The sequence below is a fragment of the Haliotis rufescens genome, unplaced genomic scaffold (genome assembly GCF_023055435.1).
Source record: "Haliotis rufescens isolate VD_foot unplaced genomic scaffold, xgHalRufe1.0.p SCAF_18, whole genome shotgun sequence".
Lineage (NCBI taxonomy): Eukaryota > Metazoa > Mollusca > Gastropoda > Lepetellida > Haliotidae > Haliotis > Haliotis rufescens.
In genome coordinates this window covers 13,002,343-13,028,084 of record NW_025963868.1, presented here as the reverse complement: position 1 = coordinate 13,028,084, position 25,742 = coordinate 13,002,343, and the positions used below count along the sequence as shown (strand labels likewise).

General features: G+C 39.8%; 2 protein-coding genes across 4 annotated transcripts in view; one reads left to right on the top strand and one right to left on the bottom strand.

Moving 5' to 3' along the window:
• Nucleotides 1-14,325, top strand: part of LOC124121873 — a 31,999-nt gene extending 17,674 nt beyond the window's left edge. The window contains exons 3-10 of one of the 3 annotated variants that reach the window (XM_048398237.1): nucleotides 9,606-9,704; nucleotides 10,687-10,800; nucleotides 10,948-10,993; nucleotides 11,680-11,726; nucleotides 11,923-12,009; nucleotides 12,598-12,702; nucleotides 13,430-13,569; nucleotides 13,845-14,325. In XM_048398237.1, the coding sequence (XP_048254194.1) occupies nucleotides 9,606-9,704; nucleotides 10,687-10,800; nucleotides 10,948-10,993; nucleotides 11,680-11,726; nucleotides 11,923-12,009; nucleotides 12,598-12,702; nucleotides 13,430-13,569 (638 nt within the window). In that variant the 3' untranslated portion in view covers nucleotides 13,845-14,325. Of the gene's footprint in view, nucleotides 1-9,605; nucleotides 9,705-10,686; nucleotides 10,801-10,947; nucleotides 10,994-11,679; nucleotides 11,727-11,922; nucleotides 12,010-12,597; nucleotides 12,703-13,429; nucleotides 13,570-13,829 lie in introns of all 3 variants that reach the window. The other 2 variants (XM_048398236.1, XM_048398235.1) reach the window with 2 other exon arrangements.
• On the bottom strand, nucleotides 138-6,651 carry LOC124114775. The gene is made up of 7 exons (XM_048398257.1): nucleotides 6,348-6,651; nucleotides 4,997-5,116; nucleotides 4,752-4,800; nucleotides 4,447-4,490; nucleotides 3,909-3,986; nucleotides 3,050-3,181; nucleotides 138-2,883 (listed from the first exon to the last, which is right to left on the bottom strand). The coding sequence occupies exons 1-6, from the start codon at nucleotides 6,415-6,417 to the stop codon at nucleotides 3,051-3,053; spliced, it is 492 nt and encodes a 163-aa protein (XP_048254214.1). The 5' UTR covers nucleotides 6,418-6,651; the 3' UTR covers nucleotides 138-2,883; nucleotide 3,050.
• Nucleotides 14,326-25,742: the final 11,417 nt, after the last annotated feature.

Genomic DNA, 25,742 nt, shown 5'->3' with positions numbered 1-25,742 from the left:
ATGTGTGTTTCAGAGAATATCCCTATGTTCTACTGGTAATCACAAGTGTTTTCAAGGCCGTTCCCTGAGAAAGCGTTGGTGTTCTGTAATATAGTGTGCACCTCACTTTAAGCGAAAATGATTACTAAACGTGCACCGTGATTGACAAATGTTTATTCAATGACGACTTTACAGTATAAACTTACATATATAAATCAATCAAAAAACAAATATATTCTTCAAATGCATTATCACTTGCTCACTTGGTTATCCTCTTTATTTATAAATATTGTTGATATTCCCACTGATACCGCATCCTCCATATTTCAGATTTGCTTGGTGTGTGATACATTGAAGTTTATTGTCTCCAAGACCCAAGAGAATATATAAGTCCAACTCAAGCTCTTGAATGATTAATTTTGGCAAGTCTAGATACGGATTGTTCTGGGCTCTGTTTTAAATCATTATTTTTGTTGTGTAGATATGTATTTTCTAATAAGATAACTTTAATTCTGGGACTATATATTAGTCTACGACGTTTTAGGTGGGCGGTCTAGGGGAAGTAACTCTATATAACAAACTTTGTGTGTCCCACGAGGGACATACAGTTACTGCCAGAGTCAAAACGATTTGTTTTTCAAATCATCCCTATTTACTCAGCTCACCTGTAGTCCTGTCAACACATTCAGAAACAGGTTGAACAAGTTGGTGTTTCCCTGACCAGGAAGTGATATTCAGCAGGGAACGGCTGTCTAAATATACACCACTTTCAAAAACAGGCTAATGTTACACAAATACCAGGGTAACATATACTGCCTGTCTGTAGGCTATGCATTGCTGCGGGTGGCGACCAAAGAACGATATGCTGTGTTCACGAATAGCCATGTAATACAAGCTGTTCTTGTACACGCCTGAATTGAGAAAACATGAATGTTTATCAAGCACACATATATACGTTACTGACAGATATCAAAGTTTGAGTGATCAGAAATGTCAAGGATTTGCTGCACAACATGGAAATGTACAAGTCAGAGGAGTACACAACACTTCCATATCTGTTGTGTACGGGCGTTAATTCACATGGATGTCAGCATATACTGACTAGTTATGGCATAAAAACACCTGGAATTGATTCGAAAGGGATAGACGTATACACTTTATAGTGATAGTCACATGTGGTGGGGGAAAAGTGACAATACATTAGACACGGGGATACTATTTTGTTTTTGTGTTTGATAGGCATTACTTAGAAGTTGACGGATGACAATATACTTATTACTCATATGACTCATATTGTACATGTCAGTACCAGCCTGGTACACACCAGGCTCAGGTGAGAGATAACATGGATAAACAACCGAAATAACGGAATATGAGGAAAGTGTCATGCATATGCATTTCATTTTACAAAATAAACATAAATCAGCTGATTGTAAGATGGCGTGTCGAACTTTACCTCACTTTTATCTACATAAGCGATCTAAATAAAATGAAAGTAGTTGTATAATCTATTTGGTTTCATTAGATATTATACAAATAAGGAAGTTAGTTTATCATTAACAGATAACTGTTACTGACAAAAGATTTAGCATTAGGAAAGGAAGTGTATTTAATATTAAATCAATTTTGTCACTCCCAAACCATGCCGTTGGTAGTGTTCGGGATATTGCCTGTGTTTGTGACATTACATATAAATAATCATCGACCTTCTCATATATAAAACAATTGTTTTTCGTAATAACTGGTAAGACGTTAAACACCCCTGTGTTATGAGTGGCGATGCGATTGATTATTTCATGGAGTAAAAACTTCATAAATGAAACTAGGAAATGGGTCATGATGTGTTGCCTACGGACACAATAACTGTATATGGACACCAAAGAATTTGTGACACCATTTTTACCAAAAAACAGATCTGTCACCGTTAAAGTGATGTCATCATTTATAATCCTTGTTTTAACATAATGACAATACAGGTCGAATTTACAATATGGTCAATTTCAACTGTGTTTGTTCATATTATTAACTGCCATCCTGAGATAGGAATTCATACAAAAGCCCTGAAAAAATCACTGGGGCATGGATACAAAACTGGCGTTAGATTCCCCGTTTCGCGATGCAGAGTTAACGACGCTTGATTTCTTAGCACCATACCAATGCTCGTGGGTTTCATACACTCACTTCTTCCGTCACTAATTCACAAGGACGTACATGAACATGGGATCCTTTTTATCATTTCACAGAAAGAAATTTCCTGAACAAATGTGGAAAATAGCCAGTTTGAATCTGCATTAAATGTAAATTTAACAATAAATCATAAAAATGTAAAAGGGCACAAATCATGTTCGTGACTGTATGACAAGTTTGGCAACAAGTGATGAGTTACAAGCTGGAGCAGGGGATCTTGGAGTAAACAGATAGCTGTTGCATACGTGGACCCTGTAACCCTGAGTACATTAAAGCGTCTAAGAATGAAGATTTAGATACATTCTTGTTGTGATACAACAAACACTTACATTTTGGTGCAAGTTGCGAGAAAGGTGGGTAATACCGGTAGGGCAGCCCATGCTTATCCTTTTCGCGAACACCTGGTGTCATCACGGATTAGTAATTATCCATTCATACATGTTCACAGCTGCACTGTCATTTTCGCGCAATGCAATATGCGTTATTGGGAAAGCGAGATTGGTTATTCTCTGGTATTGAAATTTGATTTATATATTCTATACACAATCAACGTTTATAATGAGAACACTGTACCAATCATACTGCTGAAGAGAGTATGATACTATTTCACAAAGATGTGTCATCGCATATGTACAGTACATCTCCTTTTTCAGAATTCTGACATTTCATTTAACAGTCCATTTCTCATCACCAAAGGATGCCCCTTTTCCAGCCTCTCTGAAATAAAACGAAAAGTATCACTTGCCACACAGTATCCTTATAAATCATCTGGATAAATATGAACAATCTCATGTCACATTCTAATACGATGACCATGTTGTGACAGGGTGTCGTTTGTTTATTTTATCAATAACATTTCTTGATAATTCCACAGAATACTTACATTAGTCTTCCTGCTTCTTCCGGGTCTTAGTTTTGTCAGGTTTGGCAGATAGATCTTCAATGTTGATGTCGTCAGCTGTACCTGTAGGTTTCGGCGCATTTTTCTTTGGTTTCTGCACTTGGGCATAAACATCTGGTGGAAAATAATACTTTATTTATACTTTAAATAAAGAAACAACAATCACGTAGTTAATGTGCCCTTTACTTTAATCTATTACTGTAATCTAGAACTGCTAGTCTCCAGTCCCATGCTGCGGGAACAGGAACATGTCAGTACAACACTAACAGTAACATCCCACATTCAGGACTTTAATTAAAGGGTATCTCAACAAAATTACATAGATAACGTTCAAACATCTGACTTGAAGTCTACATAAGGCCACAAGCAGTATTCAGAAGATGTGATACATGGCCTCCCTTTTGTATATTTCAAGCTGGTGTGACTGACTGATATACACAAATCGATTGCTGGGCGTGCCTACTTTATATCGTATGTGCGAAACAGAGATTTAAAATCATGGAAAACGTGATTATCAATAATTACATAAAGTTGAATTGACAATGTTCATCAGTTGGTATGGTTCTTTCTGTGACCATGGTGCAATATATTCACCCCACATGGACGTTCCTACCAAAGTCCAAACATGACTACAACAACAGTGCAGCATCTACAACGGTAGAATAGAGGTGATCCTGCTTTGAATTATTATTCTGCTGTTGTAATTTAGGTTGTTTTAAGTTAAGATTGACGTTTTAGGTTTCCAATGTACAAATGAATTGAAAGCGTTGTTGTTTCTTTAAACGATATCAATGGATCGCAAGCTGGCGAGATGGTATACAGAGATAGCGAAATTCCTAACCTGTTATCACGTGATCATTTGTTGAAGGCTGGTTGGGTGAAGTGACGTCATGTGAAGTCTCATAAACGTCATTTTCCACTGTAATAAACAAGACAAAATGTTGCACGTGGATATCCACTTCCATTATATAAAAACAACAACAATAAAATGTACACTTTGTATATCGCAAACTCCACATGAAGCCTGCTCGTAGTACTCGTGTCAACGGACGAGTCAATATTCAATTTGTATTTAAAGTTCTTGGAAAATATACAACCAACCCTGCCCGAAGGCGCTCTGAGATTCTACATTCATGTATCCATCTCATCCTACTGGGTACCCAGTTGCTAATGTAAAACAGGGGCCCATTCCGGAAGACACCTGTGTATGACAGTGTGTGACAGGACCAGCTGTCAAGTTTGATGAGCGGAAGTACTCAGACATCCAATCTCCACCACCCCAACGTGAGCCTGATTTGTGACCTGTGTGCTAATACATAACATGGCACACATCCATAAACATACTATTATTAAAGCATCACACAATCCAATGATCTTACCTTGAACTTTGTCGTTAATGTCTTGGTCTTGTAAGACGCGATTTCTGAAACAAATACATTTACAGATATCATTTATCTAAAACAGGAATGAAACCAGAATATCTACTGACATTCAATAAGAACTAAACGTTGCATTAATATGTGTACATTTTGATAAAATAAATTTGTGTTTTGTAAATTATGAAATCTCACTTCGACGTAACAAACGACAAAACCCTTAAACGTTTTCATACTCGATTCCCACTATGTCATAAGCACATGTTTTTGAATCGTCATGAACGCATTTTATACAAGAGTTTACTTACTCATTGTAGTAGGTATGTGATGCCTCGTGCTTGTGTTCATGTGCACTGCCTGTAACAAAAGCAAGCTGTATGGGTTGTAGCGTTGCGTTTGTAAGAAAATGTCAATTGACGATTAACTCGAACAATTATAGTGTGTTGTTATCACACCCAATCTGTTTATTATACACCCATCCGTATTGTTCTGACGCAAACTGCAGGTCGTATCATAAGACCGAGGTATAAAGTAGGTTTAGTGGTTGCTTTACCGTTATTCACAGGACGTCCTCTCCTTCGTCTGATACACAGAACACTGACGACGACAACAATGACGACTGCGGCAAATCCCCCAACACCAGCAGCGATGTAGGCAACTTGATTATCTGCATCTGTATAAGGAAATATCATGTAATGATATACTTCATATTATATAAACATGGTGACTTATTTGGAACATATACAAAGGTGTGTGCGATGATATACTATGCAGCATTAAAAACGGATAATTGTAGATCCTAGTTTTAAGCATTTAAAACATAACTTCCGAGGTCGGCATGGTATGTCATTGGGCTAGCACTGTAAAATCTGCATGAGTCCCGACTAGTTCAAGCAGACACACACACTTGCATGCATGTCACTATATAAACTGCAACTGTGTTGGACGCGACGTTAAAAGCCATTTCGCCTCACCTTACCTGACGAAGCAATATAAATGGAGAACATAACTCTCGGGTCTTTTAAAACGAAACGTATTAAAACGAGTTGTATTGGAGTTTTATCGACTTGTGGTGATACAGTTGACATCAACAAAAACGCAGGTGATATTCTGATATCATCCACAATCATTTCTCCGTTTTTTTCAGTTCGTAAACGACAGTATCCAGAGTCTTGACTGAATAAAAGGTACAGGTAACCAGCTTCAGTCTCAGAGAGTTTAGTACTGTTATATACTATTGTAACGTTATAGTAACTGATGACGTCACGTGGTCTGTAAAGCATTCGGATGAAATTTCATTGAAGCGGTATCTCGAAGGCAATATCGCGTGATCCAAACGTTATCTCCCGTGGAAGCCAGTTATGGGTGAACATTCTATTGGTTCTATTATGGAATATAATATATTTTTACTACGACGACCCGGGTTGTATTTTAAGCACCATATCACAAATTTCAGTGAAAACAACATATTTACAGTTTAACTGAGCCGTTTAAAACTTTAAAAAGATAGCCAGTGTCTGGATCATATCATTATGAGTAAAGAGATGCGAGGCAGTTAAAATATATTCCACTGTCTGACAACTGGGTGTTTGACAAATTGGAGGACCCCGTTCTGTATAATGTTTCATCGGACATTTTGTGAAATTAAAGAAAAGGACTTTTGGTTGGTAGCGTATTCATGCTACACTTATTTCCCTAAACTGATCAAAGTGGTAAAAAGCAACCTGCAATGAGCATAGTTACATTACTGTTATAGAAAAAATACAAGCCTGCGGTAGTGTAGGGATGAGATAACTGACCGGCATTAATATTGGATACTGCTGGTACCAAGTCAATCGATTATAGAGCTCTCTTAAATTGTCAAGTAGATAAGAAAAAAAGCATTATTTTTACAGTAGCATTACCTTTGCTGACAGAAGTTCTACTTTCACTTGACGCTGACGGAGATGCTCCATGACTTGTAGTTCTTGTCATTGATGTGACGGGCGATGATGCTGCTGTACTTGCTTCTGCATTTACTACATCTGGCAAGTAAAACGTGACATTAGAGTATACTTACACATCAACCATGAACAGCACGTGATGCATGTGCACACAGAAGCCAAAGTGTGCGCGCCTTTCGTTCACAATTACTAATGCAATTGAGCTAAGCACACGCTTTAAATGCCTCCGAGACAGTATCTCAATGAACAGACAAATTGCGAGTTGTGGGTATGATTGAGGGGGGCGTCAATATAGGAAAAAGAAAATGTGCTTCATACCAAAAGATGTAGATGTTATTTTTTTTGTAAATAAGAACATCATATTTGGTCATTCGTCTGATCAATGTTTTATCATTACACAATCATCGACAAAACCCATACCTGGTAACAGGAGACAGAACGACGCACCCTTAAAGAAGGGTGATATAACAACTCAATTAACAATGTCAGTATCGAGCGTAACCACCATTTGCGTTGACACAGGGGCCGCAGGTGATTGAAAACAGCCTTGGGATATTGTTTAAAATGTCAACCAAAGATTGGCCCAACTGAGCTAGCTGGTTCTGGCCCTGTCGCGGGCATCTTTCACTCTCATCCCAGACAAGTTTTATAGGGGAGAGGTCTTCAGAAACAATAGGCCATGGCAGTACAGTAATGCCATATGTTCTGCCTAAAAAAATTGGGTTACATCATGTTTAACGTGTGGGCGGGCATTATCCTGCTTCAACGTGACGTTACGCTCCTGCTTTTGCACAAAGGGAGCACATGATCTCGAACTATGTCGAGCCAGAGGCGTGCTCCATTCACATTGTAACATTTTTTTAATTTGATGTTTACACAATATGCGGCTTTTCCACTGGACGAGATGTCGGTCTTATGACCGCCAAAATGTCGTTAATAAGTGTATGAACTACACAATTTGATGTTCATACGTTTATCACGGACCGTGTTGTTGAAATGACGTTAACACGTGCACTGACGGACTACTTCCACATTCCCGGGGAAACCCCTGGGATTTCCCTCGTGCGAATACGTACAGAAGCGTTCTTTCTGAACATTTAGACCCTTTAATCTTGAACTCGGCGTTTCAGTATACATTGAGAAACGTCAAAGAGTTTGACTGCACTCAAGTTCACGAATATCGTTGCTGCGATCCATCCTAGTGAACAAACCGAAGAAATGCACTTGAAAACTATAGTAGATCGAGTCGATCCGTGTCTCGGCTGACAGTCTACAGCAATATGCGAATTTACCTGAGTGTCACATAGATATGACACATCTTTAATCACCTGCCAATGATCGGCCAGTTGATCATTGATGACTAAAACCTGTAACCGCCACAGGTTTATTAGCAACTTCCGAAATCGCTCCCGTCACGTTTATCGTGTCGGACATTTTGAAGTCTTGTACTTGATGTGAATGTATTATGACGCGCTGTCGTTGTGACTTACGAAATGAGGTAGTTCTTAACATACCTTTCTTATCTAATGAGGATATTATTTGAGTACATTTGTTTACAGAAACTGCAAAAGTTGTCCCTGTTGAGCATGTTTGAGCATACATAAGCTCATGTCACCTCTTATTTTGAGGAACTACATAATTCCGCGATACATCTGGTTGTTGTATGGCTGTCAGTGTAGACATAGAGTCACACGTACTAAATATACTTGTGTATTGATCAAGGTCTATGTCCTTTGAGGTACAAATAGCGATATTAAAAATATAAGAATTGACTTTCACGTCGTGCCCTTCATAGACTGAGGGCCAAGCTGTATGATCGTCGGATGTTTGGATCTATTAAGTTTTATACTCCAATGAACTCACACAACGTGAAAGTCAATTCTTATATTATTTTTTTATATCACTGTTTGTAACTCAAAGGTAATAAACAATGATGAGTTGCGTTCTCCCATGAGTTCCTCCATGAGCCACTTCAAAAACAACTGATGACATTAATGAACGGAAGCGTCGCTAAACGGATGTAGACCTTTGCATGGCCACCGGAACTGTCCAGCTGACAAATTGACTCATAACTGAACCGTATATTCTTCCAGTCTTGCCTTCCGAACTTTAGACACTGTCTAAACCATGCTAGATGTGCCTGACGGTGACGTGTAAGCAAAATTGGGCGTATCGCTGAACCTCGGAGTTGGTTGTTGCAATCTCCCAAACCGGTTGCGTACGGTTCTGTCACTAATTGGTCTTAACCCCGGAATTACCAGAGCTGTTAATATGGCAGTGTGGTAACGATTCCGTAGATGCACCAACCGAATATGGTTGTCTTGTTAATGTGACGTCACATATGGACGACCGGCCTGTGACAAGTCACGAGTGTTGGCCTGCTGTAGATAAGGGCCATCGTGTTCTTATGAACATTAAAATGTTGAGCAACTCCGTCTTACGCCATTTCTGTTTGCAGCACACCTACGGATTGGAGACGTTGATATTCAGCAAACCGTGCCATTGCGCAAGCGTTACTTACGGTTAAAGCATAATGTTGCTGTGAGCACTTGACAACTAAACAATTATTGATTGTTTCCCTGCTTTAGATAGAGACGATATTGTGTTTCGATAAACATAACATGCCTGTTACTTCGTTTTGCGAAACAAGGGTAGACGTTGATTTTCTTTAAGTGGTGGCACTGCGAAAAAGTTATTTACGGGCAAAGGAAAAGGTGTTATGAGCATCGTATAGCTAAATAATTGTGTTTTGTTCACATTTAAAAAACTACGTAAGCGCAAAGAAGAATGCAAAAACGCGCAAAAGAGATATCCTGATAAAAACATTATTTGACAGGTCTAGAATGGCAAATTGTGTTACAGTGTACAGATGTCACAATCTTGCGCGCTTTAAAAAGGGAACAACAGTTTCGTCAGAAAAGGCTCGATTTCACGTTCCAACGATTATTGCAGTGTTACATTTTTTTCTGTTTGCCAAATGCAGAGATGGCGAGACAGTGACAATGTGCCTTCCAGTATTCAATAATATCTGATCAGCACCACATTGAAAAATAAACGCAACTATTGTTTGATATATAGAGAATCTAACCCGAGTGTCTTTTGATATCAAATATGTCACCACGAGATCATGACCGGTCACAATGATAATATAAATGAAAGAATTGTCGCTTCTGTGCAGCCATCAAGGAATAATCCAATTCATAATATTGCTTGCTTCAGATGTATCCAAACTTCAATCGAGGCCTGCTACAACATCAATACTTTCGACTCCAGTCATAACTACGACAACCGAGGATAAATCTCTGCCCAAGTCAACAGGTGATGTATTGTGTATTATGTTCAGATCCCCTAAACCGTATGTATATTTATGCATGTGGCATATCCTAATTTTTGTATGTATAATGTTACGTTTCCTTAGACCATATGAGACATATGATGGAACTGTAGATTTATTTGTTCTTAAACTGGATTTAATTCGAGAGAAGGTTTAAATTTCCTTTCCTGTATAGGTAATGTATTCCACAATTGGACAGCGGATGATATAAACGAGGATTCAGATAACTTTTTCCATAATAAAGGCAAAGTTATATTGTGTGCAGTTATAAGGTTTTATTTTACGTTTGTCCCGACAGAGTGAGATCTTTAAGGTGTGAAGGTGTCATATTGTTGTATATTTGATAAAATAAACACAATTTACGTTTTCTCCTACGCTCTGATAAGGGCTCCGAGGAAGTTTCGAAATACATAATTTTGACGGAAGTATAGGTTTATAAACCAGTTACAAATCTTGGTGGAGTTTTTCTAATCTGTCACTCTGTTCTTTGGTACAACCGTCCCAAACTTCAAATGCATATTCAAAATATGGTCTAATAAACATTACATAAATCTTATTCATTATTTCCTTACAATTTCCCTTTGTACACAAAATAACGATTTTAAATCAAACCCTTGTCTTGTGGACTACCGTATCGACACTTGTGTCACTGAAATGGGGAAAATATACTTTGAGATTACGTACCATTTTCTATTTAACATCGATGTTTTTAATTACATCATAATGCAACATGTTGACAAGCTGCCAGCTTTGACCTGGACCCACTTACAGAAAACTACTTTTGTATGTCTACATTGCAGTGTGGGAGTCACGAGAGCCGTAGCGGTACAATCGCTTTGGGCAAGTGGGACCTGGTTGTGCTCCGTGTACTGGTTGTTGTGACGGCCACCCTGACATAGGTCGAATATCTATACGTATCTATACGAATGTCATTTATATCACCCATTCATGAATTCATGCGTTCAGGTCAGAATTACATTACTGCCATCGCAGCTGGAGCAGCTGGAGGAGGTGTTGCTGTCATCGCTCTTGTCATCGTCGTAGCAGCATGTGTCTTGAAAAGACGTCGCTCAGTCGAAGGTAATAATTGTAATAGAGTTGTAACCACTCAAGATGATATGAGGTCAATTACAATTATTCATGATCCAATTTTATCTGAGAATGTAACATCTGCAGGTCTGCCCTCCCCAACACACTCGCGCACTGATATTTGCATTTTTCTTCCAGAGGATGGAAAGGATAAAACACGACGTGATAGAATTCCTTCCAAAAGGTGCGTCTGTACTTTTACTTTGAAAATGTACAATGTAATTCACAATGATATCCATGCCTGGAATCATTTTCCCTCTCTAGCAATCATGAGTATGAGTGTCGTTTTTGTTTTGCCTGCATGTGTATGATTTTGGGAAATACGTGATTCTGGTTTTCAGTTGGAGGTTTGAAATCACAATAGCCACCCTATGATTAATGTACGTGATGTGACGGCCGCATCACCTATGAAGCTAATTTTCAAAGAACACACTTCTTTCTGAATCATTAGGGGCAGTCGGGTAGCCTAGTGGTTAAAGCGCTCGCTCGTCACGCCGAAGACCCGGGTTCGATTCCCGACATGGGTACAATATGTGAAGCCAATTTCTGGTGTCCCCCGCCGTGATATTGATGGAATATTGCTTAAAGCGGCGTAAAACCAAACGCACCCACTTCTGAATCATTGTAGAGAGGGTCTTTCATAGAATAATATCAAGAAATGTTGTTTAGGAGATGACATATTTGAGGTACCTGTACATGTGATCATCAATTCTGTTCCAAATTCTATTTAGCGCATTCATTGCAAGAAATAACTTTTGCTCTTCATTGAAAACACAATGTGTTTATCACCAAGCACACCAACTGCTTGAAGACCCAGATTCTCGGATACTGAGCATTCTTGATGTATTATTGACCATTTGTCATTATAAGCGCTGAGATGCTGATTGAAAGTGGAGATACGGAAGACGAAGAAAGGGGTAAGTTACTGATATGGTTCGGAACCCTTGTCCTAAATGACAGAGACTATAATCGATTTTAAACAGAATATACATTAATAAAATCCAAAGACATCACAAGACTGAAGGATAAGGATGCTTAATGTATGGCTGTTTCTGCAATTGTACGCTGGATAAATCTGGGTTGGAATACATTCTCATTTCGTGCATATTTCAGTCATGCAGGACAACGTGATATACACCAGTTCATCGGATGTAGTGCCGGGTGATTACAAGATACTGGATCACAATCCCGCTGTTACAGGTAACATGTCATGCCCTTCCGTTCGTAAATACTTGTATTTTGCAAATTGGTATGAGGATATCATTAGTTTTACATGAAACCTAAAGCTAATTGCCTAATTTACTTGCAAGATTGCCACACACTGCAGGTATCTGTGATTACACGGTCCAGTAGGCTATCAGCTTGAAACCTCTGCCTTATAAGTTTGTCATCCAAGGCCTCACGTCCTTTCTGTAGAAAAAGAACATAAGACATGTTTCAATTCGAAATGGTTCATTATGTTTTTCCCAGCTTGCTTCACAGTAACTTGTTAAAGTAATTTTACTGCTTAGAAAAACTGTCTACGTTACACTTAGCTTTGGTTCGAATCAAGGTTCGCCCCGATCATGTTTCTAGGTTTGTCAGCACCACGCCCATTCTTGTGGCTTTCACCAAAGTGGTTAACGTTTGAGACGTGCATCATTTCGGGCCTTCCGCACACAATAAGCTGACATGCCGTGATATAACTGGCACACTGTTCAAAGTAGCGTTAAACCCAACCCCTTTACTCACTCGTAGCTCTTCAGCATGAATGTAATCGTATTAAGTTACTGTTACTGCTGTTGGCAGATGTTTACACCCAGGTGAAGAAGGTGAAGAAACATGGAGTCCAACATGTTGTTACTGACGTGTACGCCAAGCCAAACAAAGGAGGACAGGATTCATGTAATACAGGTATGTACGTTAAAGTGAGTGAGTGAGTATGGTTTTACGCCGCTTTTAGCAATATTCCAGCAATATCACGGCGGGGGACACCAGAAATGGGCTTCACACATTGTACCCATGTCGGGAATCGATCCCGGGTCTTCGGCGTGACGAGCTAACGCTTTAACCACTAGGCTACCCGACCGCCCCCACGTACGTTAAAAGACAATAGTAACTTAAAGGTCGCTTACAATAAAAATATACATTTGTAAAAGCGTAGGATCCTGACGATAACCAGTGCCTTTTTCAACTATTAACTAAATGGCCAAAATGGCCGAACATGTCAGTTCGTCAGGTGTGACCTAGTTTCAACTGTGGGACACGCGTGCATCTATGACGTTATAACTTTATATACGGTTCCCTTGGTCGCTTGTGCAATTCACCACAAACAAGGTGACACCAGATATTGAAGGTAACGTTTTTAATCTTCTGGATAGAAATACCAACTTTTTCAATCAGCAACTAGTTGGACAGTTACGAATTACTGAGGTTCGGTTTTATTGGCATCGAACCCTAAATCACACCGACTCATATAGATTATTGTGGACTTGCTGAGGACAATTGTTGAAACTTTCTGTCTATGGATAACTATCGATCATTGTTATAACAAGAATATTCAGCAATATGGTAAATTCAACAAAACAAGTCACATCCATTGATTGATTTGTTTATATATTTGTTTATATTTTTCTCGTAGACGTTTATGCCGAGGTGAATAAAGTGAAGAAAACCGCATCAGATCAGCCGAAGGACACAAGTGAGAATATTGAGGACATGTACGCCAAACCCCAGAAGAGCAAACAGAATCAGCAGAACAATACACCTCGGCTCGATTAGGTATTTGATTTACGCATTAGCGATTTATTGAAATAACGTTGCATGCACATGTCTGTGATTAAGACATGGTACATCGATGAGCAGAAAAACAAAGCTAATGGGTTCACATAAAGACGACGCTTGTATGGACACTGCATCCATAGATATTATGAAATGAAGCCAAATATTGAATTTGAAGTGACCAACCTATATATACATAATACCAATTGTTCTTAGGTCCTCATTAAGCCTGGAGTGATACAATTCATGAACAGTTAAAGTCTTTTTTTCAGAAGCTGACTGATGTGATTAGGACTTTTTGTAAGACTTGTTGGTTAAGACTCTCCATCCTGCCGCTGTTCCATGTCACCATGATGCCTCCCGTGAAGATCCGGGTTAGAACTGATCTTCAGAAACCCATGCTTCTCGTAAGAGGCATCTATTTGGATCGGGTGGTCAAACTCGCTGGCTTGGTTAATGCATATCATCTTATCCCAATTGCATGGATCGATGCTCATGGTGTCAATCACTGGATTGTCAGGTCCAGACTCGAATATTTGCTGAGTGCAGCAAACAAACAAACAAACAATACACATTGGTCGTTTTCTCCCAGTCTGTTTTGGCAGTTTTCCTCAGCGACAGCTAATCCGTGTGGGCCTTCCATGGTTGAAATACCACAGATAATTTTCCCCAAAAAGTATTGTACTTTAAAATGTTTTTAACCTACAATCATGTATTTTTATAGCTGTTTCTTAATGAAGAGTAATATTAAACAAACTGATTATTTGTTTTCACTGTCTGAGGTGTGTATTTTTACAGATATTTTCAGAAGATTTTCTAATCCTGACAAGCACCCATTTGATAGCAACATCCTAATTCTCACGCTCCTCTCCAGGAGCAGCTCCGGGAACTGTGAGTGTGTTGAACGTTTAAGTCGCAAAGAAAGAATTTCAGCAATATTGTAATTAGAGCATTTATTATTTTTATATCAAATAAGACCCTGTCAACAAAGGAAAGTAACAGAACTAGTAACACCGCAGAATTACATTTGAAACAGTTTCGAGTTTACTAAACACTATCAAGAACGACACAATCTAATAACAGTAAATCCTGTTACCTGCACATTTACACCATATCTTTCATCAGCTGCTGATGAGTATATGAAAGTCAGTCCGGCAAGTAAAACTGACAAATATACTAGATATATTTACGGGTCGCTTTGAGATTTAGTCTCCCAGGGTGTTCAGAATACATTTGGAGTCGACTCTCTCGATTCTCCATTCATCGTTTCACCAAGCGGGGATTTCGAGTCATGAAAGGTTCCACTAACCAAGGCTCGTCGACTAAAGAGGATTAGACTTTGCTGATTGTGTGTCCCCGACAGATCTCACTCATGTTGGCAAATACTCGGTTATTTACGGGTTGGCGAGATGGAGTGGAGTTCTCGTTTGACCAAGTGGGGATTGTGTTTCATGAAAGGTTCCACCAACCAAGGCTAGTTGACTAAAGTGGATTAGACTTGGCTGATTGTGTGTCCCAGACAGATCTCACTCATGTTGGCAAATACTCGGTTATTTACGGGTTGGCGAGATGGAGTGGAGTTCTCGTTTGACCAAGTGGGGATTGTGTTTCATGAAAGGTTCCACCAACCAAGGCTAGTTGACTAAAGTGGATTAGACTTGGCTGATTGTGTGTCCACGTGCACCGACAGATCTGATTGCGTGTCCAGATCTCACCAATGTTGGCAAATACTCGGTTATTTACGGGTTGGCGAGATGCATCCGGAATAAAGAAGATTACGACGTAAAGCAACACTGATCCAGTCATTTATCCTGTCTCATATATACAGTTCCTTAGATGGTGGCGAGGAAAGGCAGTCAACAACAAACGTTCTAACTCACAGTCGTCTTGCAGAAAGAAGTCACATCAGCTTTGATACTGTACTCACATCATTTGATACGCGTCCGATCCTCAACATACAGATTTCGACCAGATTTGGACTCGTTTCGGTGGCTCCCGGTGGTTGCTGACTAGTTTTGTTATTCCGTAGTTTTCCTTGTTTACGGCTTTAGCCAATCAGTAATCGAGTTATCTTTACCCCAAAATTGATATTATTTTCCGATCGATCCCGATAAACACCCAGCAACAATCACATAGCTGCTTATATCAGTCAGTGATTTAACACTCCTTTCACTGTTACTTTCACTTGACCTCATTACTGGAAATTACAGTCATTTACTGTCTGATTATTTCCGGAAGTGCCTGTCTCCACTTCTTTCTGTTCTATTCATTTGCCGAATCTGACAGATCAGTCATTAGGAGTGTCCAAAATGACAGGGTAGGCTAGTGGTAAAGCATTCGCTCGTCACGCCCAAAACCCGGGTTCGTCTCCTCAGTTGGTTACAATGTGTGAAGCCCATTTCTGGTATCCCCCGCCGTGATGTTGCTGGGATATTACTAATAGCGGCGTAAAACCACATTTACTCACTGAGAGCATTACCTTACATTAATCTTGTAAACGTTTTGGCGTACTATCAAGACACATCCTTACAGATCTATTGTCCATTGAGTTGATCATAAGAGTCACATTGTGTTGGTGGACATCACAGCTCACATTACTGCGTCCTGACGGATACCTGTTGAAGACGTTATGTTTTGTCATCGTATCCCAATTGTGTGAATCGATGCTCATGATGTCAATCACTGGAATGTCTGGTCCAGACTCGATTATTTACAGAACGCCGCCATATGGCTTGAATATTGGTGAGTGCGGCGCTAAACAACAAACAAATGAAACTTCATTCCGCGACACAGCTGATTGTTGCATGTCTGTCAGTGTAAACAAGTTACACTTGCTAAATAAATGTGTGTAGATATACATCCTCCCATTTAAAAAAAATAGTGATGTAACAATAATAAAAAATGTCTTTCACTTTGTTGAAGTACAAAGAACCTTCATTGAACGTATGTATGAACGTTGGAGAGCGAGGTCAACTCTGCATTGTCTTCATAATTCTGGGAATGTTAACAAGACGCGAATAAACAAGAGATTTGATGACATGGTACGTGAATCAATATGCTTGTCTGTCGATGTGTCTCTATGAAACCTAACAGCAATAAAACTACCACATGTCATTAACATCGGTGGTTTAAATGTCCCTTGACCACGCCGGTCATCTTACGAGCCACACATTTCTGTGCAGAGTTGCGTTTCTTAGTCGTGCCAGGATACGTTGTTCGTGGATTCGAATCGATATGTTCTTAGTTTGTTTGACGTAATGTTTAGCTGGTTTTATAGTTCTCCCCAATCTCACTCACCTTATAGGCCTAAGAACCGTTACCCAAACACTTTTGTTTGTTTGTTTGTTTGTTTGTTGTTTAACGCCGCACTCAGCAATATTCCAGCTATATGACGGCAGTCTGTAAATAATCGAATCTGGACCAGACAATCAAGTGATTGACATCATGAGCATCGATCCACGCAATTGGAATCGATGACATGCATCAACCAAGTCAGCGAACCTGACCACCCGATCCCGTTAGTCGCCTTTTACAAGCATAGTCGCCTTTTACGTCAAGCATGGGTTGCTGAAGACCTATTCTACCCTGGAATCTTCACGGGTCCAAACACTTATTCAAATGTAATAACCCTTCTATACGATCAAATGAAGTAGATTTGATGTGTTTGCAATGTCTGTTCATAATTTAATTTTATTATTTGTTTTAATATATGTTTGGTATCGAGTTGGTTAGACGGGATCTTCCCTGTTACTCATGAACGAATACAGCACTCGTGTGGAGCCGGTCTGTGCAACATAAAGCAAAGTATATTACAAAACTTATTTAACACAAACATGTGCAGAATACATGTTGCAAGGCGTTCATCCTCGTGTGACATATTGATAACTAGCTATCCCAAACTGTACGTTGTGTTCTGATAACACGATCTGCTGATAAACGTGTCTTGCTCTGATAATTTTGAGGAAAAGACAACCCATTATGTTTTTTTCCGGGTTTAAAATAGCGACGTGGTTACACACACTTCCTGGTCCGTGTTAATGGATAACTACAATGCACGATCTGAAAAGCGATTTACTTCCTGCAGCCACGTTGAGTGTGACTTACGCTAATGCGGGTACAATAGACGTGTGTTGGATACGCGAGTGAATGGTTGGGTTTGACGCCGCTTTGAACAGTGTTTCAGTTTTATAACGGCATGTCAGCTTGATGTGGAAGGGAAGCCTGAAGTTATGTTTACCACAGGGCAAACAGTGTATGGTCTTATTGCTTACACCCAAGTCCACTTTTCTGAAAGTCCTAAAGATGCAATTATGAAAAAAAGTGCTTGATTATTTATATTTTTGATTATATTTTAAATTATCAGTAAAGGAATGTAGACCACAAACCGCTTATTGTTTGATCCAACACTCAGCAATGATCAAGCTATGTCATAGCCAATATATTTGGAAACTGGTGATTAAGAAGGTTTTAATGAATTGTTTATTGGTTCGTTTCACCGATTTTTTGTTTTTGCTGAACATCGCAGCATTTGCAAGTACATAACATAATTTCCCAACTAATATAATGTGGAAATAGTGAGAACAACATTTCTGTATAATGACGACTTTTTTTATTCGTACTAAAGATTTCTATTATGAATCCCATTTCTTTAATCACATTAACACCGATGTACTCTTGAAGCTCTTGTCGGGAACAGAGACACGTGAAACACGGTCGACTTAAAGCTTTATATAACAATAATATCAAACAATGTATATTAGTCCAGTCGATGATGTAATATAACAGCAAAAGAAAGTGAGGCACAGATTAAACACAAATATAACGTCTCATCCCCTCATGGCATAACTTGGTAACTCTTGAAATATCATGTTAATTTACATATTTACATATGTCTGGTCCGTAATACTACGGACTACACACTAAAACTTTGTTCATAATTTGTAGTAAGAGAATCTGGTGCAGTACACTTAAATGATCAGGAGGCATGGCTTGGTGAGTTGGTTGATTGCATGTTATCGTTTTCCGATGGCGATGATCGTTGTTCGTGATTTCAATCACTGGATTGCTCGCTCCATATGCAATTAATTTCAGCCCACCATTATAAAGTATAAATATTGCTAACTGTAGTGTATTTCGACCAAGAGACATAAAATCTCCATTACACCAGGCCATTTGTGCCATTCAACGACATGATAAGTGAAGTATTGTGTGGCAGGTGGCATGAACTGCACTTGGGCACGCCAGAAACCTATGATTGTTGGTTCGAATCCCGGTTCGCCCCGATTATGTTTCTAGGTTTGTCAGCACCATACCCGTGCTCGTGGGTTTCACCGAAGTGGTAAACGTCTGAGACTTGCATCACTTCGGGCTTTCCTCCCACATTAAGCTGACACGCCGTGATATAACTGGTATATTGTTAAAAGCTGCGTTGAACCCAGCTCACCCACTCATGAACTGCAAACCAAGCGCACTTAATGACCAACAAGCCAGTACAGCTATTCTTCGACCAGTCTCTGAGATGTTCACGGCTAACTTCACACGGTCGGTAGTCAGTCTTCAAGAGGTTCCCTGGAACATTGGACTCATGTGTCCCGGACAGCTGACAGACCGACTATTTAAATTATTCATGTACAGTTTGCACAATTCATCGATGTTCAAAATAAAGTTCTCGTCCTCAATGAGTAGAGTACATAGGAATCGGTGCATGTGTTCTTTTGGTATGTTCCAATTTACGACAAAACAAGTCAGTGGTCAATATGACACCCACACGCCAGTTCATATAACGCCGACCATCTGTTTCCTGGCTTTAAATTCTCAGGGAGATACATCAAAAGGAATACGTTTTTTGTGTATTTGTTGTTTCACGCCGCACACAGCAATATTCCAGCTATATGCGGGCGGGAGGTCTGTAAGTAATCAAATCTGGACCAGACCATCCAGTGATTAACACCATGAGCATCAATCTACGCAATTGGGATACCATGGCATGCATCAACAAAGTCAGCGAGCTTGACCACCCGATCCTGTTAGTCGCCTCTTACGACAAACAGAGTCGCCTTTTATAGCAAGCATTAGAAAGAAACGAATAAACAATCATTTAGACAGATCGTTAAGAAAGATGGATCCTCCGTTCAGTAGTAGTAGTAGTTCACCCCAGTGCGGCAGTTTATTTTTATGTTTGTCATGTATAGTTAATATAAGGATTTGAACTTTTTTCATTTTGTTGGTATTAAGGTACTGCGTGAGGATTGATCAGGAACAAATTTTTTTCTCGACAATGCCTCACATACATGTGTGGATGCGTAAACGTACTGTTGATCTCGACAGTTCCTCACTGTCTGTGTGGCTGCGTGAACGTAGTTTTTATCTCGGCAGTGCCCCACTTACGTGTGTGGCAGCGTAAACGTAGTGTCCATGTCGACAGTGCCCCACATACATTTGTGGCAGCGTAAACGTAGTGTATATGTCGACAGTGCCTCACATACCTGTGTGGTAGCACGAACGTAGTTTTTATCTCGACAGTGCCTCACTGACATTTGTGTCTGCGTAAACGTAGTGTTCATCTCAACACTGCCTTACATACATTAGTGGCTGCGTAAACGTAGTGTTGATCAAGACAGTACCCCGCATACATGCGTAGCGTGAACGTAGTTTTTATCTCGACGGTGCCTCACTGACATTTGTGGCTGCGTAAACGTTGTGTGCATCTCGACAGTTCCTCACATACATGTGTTGCTGCGTGAACGCTGTGTTCATCTGGATAGTGCCTCTCATACCTGTGTGGTAGCGTGAACTAGTTTGTATTTCGTCGGTGCCTCACATACATGTTGGGCTGCGTGAACGTTTGTGTTCATCTCAATAGTGCCCCACATTCATTAGTGGCTACATATACGTAGTGTTCATGTCAACACTGCCTTACATACATTTGTGGCTGCGTAAACGTAGTGTTGATCTCGACAATTCCTCACATACATGTGTGGCTGCATAAACGTAGTGTTCATCTCGACACTGCCTAACATACATTTGTGGCTGCTGTTACGTCTGGTATGAACGGCAGGGGTTCCCGCTAATACCACAAATAACAATTACAAGAATCACACAACAATCTCTGAAGTTTTAAGCTAGATTTAATAATTAAAACAAAGATAAGCATATAACAATTCTTAGTTACTGGGCAAGGCACTCATACACATCTATTTAGGCAAAGCAATATGGCAAATGTGCAATATAGATTAGTCATCTCAGATTTCTTGACATCACATTCCCAATGAATTCCATTTCACATTGTTCCAAACTTATATATCACAGTTCACAGGATAACTGGGTAACAACAGTTTCCTTCTTTGAAGCGTCGACATGACCTTCTAACTTTGTCTCCGCACATAACGCTGGGCTGAACTGCCCTGGCTCAGTTAAACCATATTTCTCCCTCTCCAATTCTTTTTTCCTTCCCCCTTTCTGTTCGATAACTTGTCCTCATATACTAAACAAATTTCCAAGTAAGCTATCTACTTCAGCACACAACGAAAGGTTGATCGGCCCACACCAATCAGTTACCAAGCCAACTCAAACTCAAATCACCCCACGAGCACGTTTCTCCTTGTCAGACAGCTTGCTTCACTCAATCAAGCATGACGCCGTCCACCCAAACTGGACCCCTTGTGAACCAAACAAATATACGTCACTCATTACACTCCGTAAACGTAGGGTTGATCTCGACAATTCCTCGAATACATGTGTGGCTGCGTAAACGTAGTGTTGATCTCGACACTGCCTAACATACATTTGTGGCTGCGTAAACGTAGTGTTGATCTCGACAATTCCTCACATACATGTGTGGCTGCATAAACGTAGTTTGCATCTCGACGGTGCCCCACATACCTGTGTGTTTGCGTAAACGTAGTGTTCATCAAGACAGTACCCCGCATACATGTGTGGTAGCGTGAACGTAGTTTTTATCTCGACGGTGCCTCACATACATGTGTGGCTGCTCGAACGTAGTGTTCATCTCGATAGTGCCCCGCATTCATTAGTGGATACATATATATATATATATATATATATATATATATATATATATATATATATATATATATTGTTTATTCACAAAAAGTGTTAGAACACAGAACACAATTACACAGAACTATTTACAGAGAGAGGGAAAAAAAAGAATTACCACTATTTTACATATATATCCTTATCCATACACATTCATACACATACACATGCATATATACAAATAAATATTTAGACTGTATGCAATGAACGAAGTCGAAAAGCTTTGTAAACGTAGACTGCTAGATTTGGTATGATTTTAAAGTTAGTGGATGACATAAGAAGGGGTTGTAAAATATTTAGGAGGAATGTATTCAGCTCTTAAATCACTATAAGCATTGCATATAAGCACAAAATGATATTCGTCCTCAATAAAATTCTGGTTACAAATCAAACACAGTCTCTGTTCTCTAATTTCCTTAATATATCGACCGGTCTCAATTCGCAGCCGATGGGAGGAGCATCTCAACTGAGCAAGTGCAGCTCTGAATTTTGAAACATTTACTACATTGATATAGCTTTCTAAGCCAAATGAAATTTTGTAAAGAGAGTAACTTTGGGATTTAGTGCTAGATGAAACAGCTGCATGCCAATCTTGCTCAGATGAGGCTTTTAAACGGTTTACATATTCCGAAATAAAACTTCTACTATTATTACTAAATTGCATCTCCCATATGTAGCCAAAACCAAACGAATAGAGAATGTGTTTGATTTTAGAGACCCAGTTGATCTTACCATTATTAACATCAAGTAATAATAATCTATAACAATTCTTACCTAATCTATTTTCAGGCAAATGTAAAAATTATGTACCAATAAGTAACTACAGGCTTATAAGCACATATGTACATAGGATACCTTCCGCATTCCCCCCTAACCACATGATTTGATGAAGATTGTTTAACCCCAAGAAAGCGTTTACATGCTAGTACCTGGACTTGCTCTAATTCTTTGTAAATATCTACACCCCAAATCTCGGCACCGTATAAAAGAATTGGAGATATTTTAGAATAATTCTTTTTGAAAACCAAGTCATAAGGAAGAGGTTGAAGCATTTTTAAAGATTTAATGACACCAAATAGGACCTTTTTAGCTTGTAAAGCAGCACCTTTAACGTACAAAGACCAGGGGAGAGTTTTTGAAAGAATGGTACCGAGATATTTATAAGAACTTACACACTGAAGTTTTTTACCCTTGTAATACCACTTTTCATATTTTGATAAAATACCCCCATTTTAAAATAAAACTACCTTAGTTTTATCCAAGTTGACTGTTAGATGATAGTTACTACAAAACCTTTCCAGAGCTTGTATGCGTTTTTGAAGGCCATACACAGTATCAGCAATAAGTGCAACATCATCAGCAAACAACAATAGAAAAATCTGTACAGTGTCAGGGTGTAGCTGTACACCTGGAGTTCATGTTGATTCTATATACAAAGCTAAGTCGTTTATAAAAATAGAAAATAAAAATGGACTCATTACGCAGCCTTTCCGAAGTCCTAGAGGGCAATCAAAACATTCTGTAAAACAATTTCTGATCTTAACACAGCTTTTAACACAGGAACAGATGGATTCTAATGCATTTAACATTTTTGGGGACACACCTCTGGATTTAAGAACTAGCCATAATTTAGATCTATTTACAAAATCGAAAGCCTTTTTAAAGTCAACAAAAAGAACATATAATTTACCACCCTTCTTAGACAGATAATGCTAGATTACAGACTTCAGAATAAATATATTATCAATAGTACTATAACCTTTCCCAAAACCAGCTTGAGAGTCACAAATTTTATCATACGCATCAGACCAGAACGTAAGTCTTGAATTAAGTACAGATACATAATTAAAGTTTACAAAAAGTGCTGAGCAAGGAGATACCATGGTAGTTATTGGGGTTTGAGTAATCGCCCTTCTTATGCAGAGGTATGATATCACCAGTACACCACGACTCGGGAAACGAACCATCTTCAAATAAAATGTTAAACAAGGTTGTTAGGTATGGTACTATTAAATCACTTGATGCTTTGAAAAATTCAGAAATAAGAGAATCATTTCCTGGCGACTTACAGTTTTTTAATTGATTGATAGCTTGCAACACTTCGTCTTCAGTTATCCGGCTGTCAAGGATAGAACATGTTTCATCATCAAAAGGATAATCTACACCATCTTCTATAGTATCATGAGAGAAAGCGGTATGTATATCTTGGAATAAGTTTTTAAAATGCGAAGCCCAGTCACTAATGGGGATAGTGGATACATATACGTACTGTTCATCTCAACACTGCCTCACATAAATTTGTGGCTGCGTAAACGTAGTGTTCATCTCAACACTGCCTAACATACATTTGTGGCTGCGTAAACGTAGTGTTGATCGCGACAGTTCCTCACATACATGTGTGGCTGCATAAACGTAGTTTGCAACTCGAGTGTGCCTCACATACCCGTGTGGTAACGTGAATGTAGTGTGCATCTCGACAGTGCCCTATATACACGTGTGTTTGCGTAAACGTAGTGTTGATCACGACAGTGCACCACTTACATGCATGGGGACGTAAACGTAGTGTCCTTGTCGACAGTGCCTCACATACCTGTGTGGCTGTGTAAACGTAGTGTTCATCTCGACTGTGCTCCATATACCTTAGTGGATGCGTAAACGTAGTCTTCATGTCGACAGTGCCCCACATACATTTGTGACTGGGTGAACGTAGTGTTAATCTCGACAAGGCATCACATACCTGTGTAGAAGCGTAAACGCAGTGTTCATCTCGACAGTGCCCAACTTACCTGTGTAGTAGAGTAAACGTAGTGTTCATCTCGTCTGTTCCTCACATACATGTGTGGCTGCGTGAACGTAGTGTTCATGTCGACAGTGTCTCACAAACCTGTGTTGTAGCGTTAACGTAGTGTGCATCTCGATAGTACCCTACATACGCGTGTGGCTGTGTAAACGTAGTGTTAATGTCGACAGTGCCCCACTTACCTGTGTAGCAGCGGGAATGTAGTATTTATCTCGACAGTGCCCCACGTACCTGTGTGGCTGCGTAAACGTAGTGTTCAGCTGAACAGTATCCCCACATATAACTGTGTGGCTGCATCAATGAAGTGTTCATCTCGACAGTGCCCAACATATCTGTGTGGCTGCGTGAAAGTAGTCTTAATCTCGACAGCCCCCCACATACCTATGTGGCTTAGTAAACGTAGTGTTCATCTCGACAGTGCCCCACATACCTGTGTGGTAGAGTAAACGTAGTGTTCATCTCGACAGTCCCCGACTTACCTGTGTGGTAGAGTAAACGTAGTGTTCATCTGGACAGTCCCCGACTTACCTGTGTGGCTGCATGAACGTAGTGTTCATCTCGACAGTCCCCGACTTACCTGTGTGGTAGAGTAAACGTAGTGTTCATCTGGACAGTCCCCGACTTACCTGTGTGGCTGCATGAACGTAGTGTTCATCTCGACAGTCCCCGACTTACCTGTGTGGTAGAGTAAACGTAGTGTTCATCTCGACAGTCCCCGACTTACCTGTGTGGTAGAGTAAACGTAGTGTTCATCTGGACAGTCCCCGACTTACCTGCGTTGTAGAGTAAACGTAGTGTTCATCTCGACAGTCCCCGACTTATCTGTGTGGTAGAGTAAACGTAGTGTTCATCTCGACAGTCCCCGACTTACCTGTGTGGTAGAGTAAACGTAGTGTTCATCTGGACAGTCCCCGACTTACCTGCGTTGTAGAGTAAACGTAGTGTTCATCTCGACAGTCCCCGACTTATCTGTGTGGTAGAGTAAACGTAGTGTTCATCTCGACAGTCCCCGACTTACCTGTGTGGTAGAGTAAACGTAGTGTTCATCTCGACAGTGCCCAACATACCTGTGTGGTAGAGTAAACGTAGTGTTCATCTGGACAGTCCCCGACTTACCTGTGTGGTAGAGTAAACGTAGTGTTCATCTCGACAGTGCCCCACATACCTGTGTGGTAGAGTAAACGTAGTGTTCATCTCGAAAGTCCCCGACATACCTGTGTGACTGCGTGAACGTAGTGTTCATCTCGACAGTCTCCGACATACCTGTGTGGTAGAGTAAACGTAGTGTTCATCTCGAAAGTCCCCGACATACCTG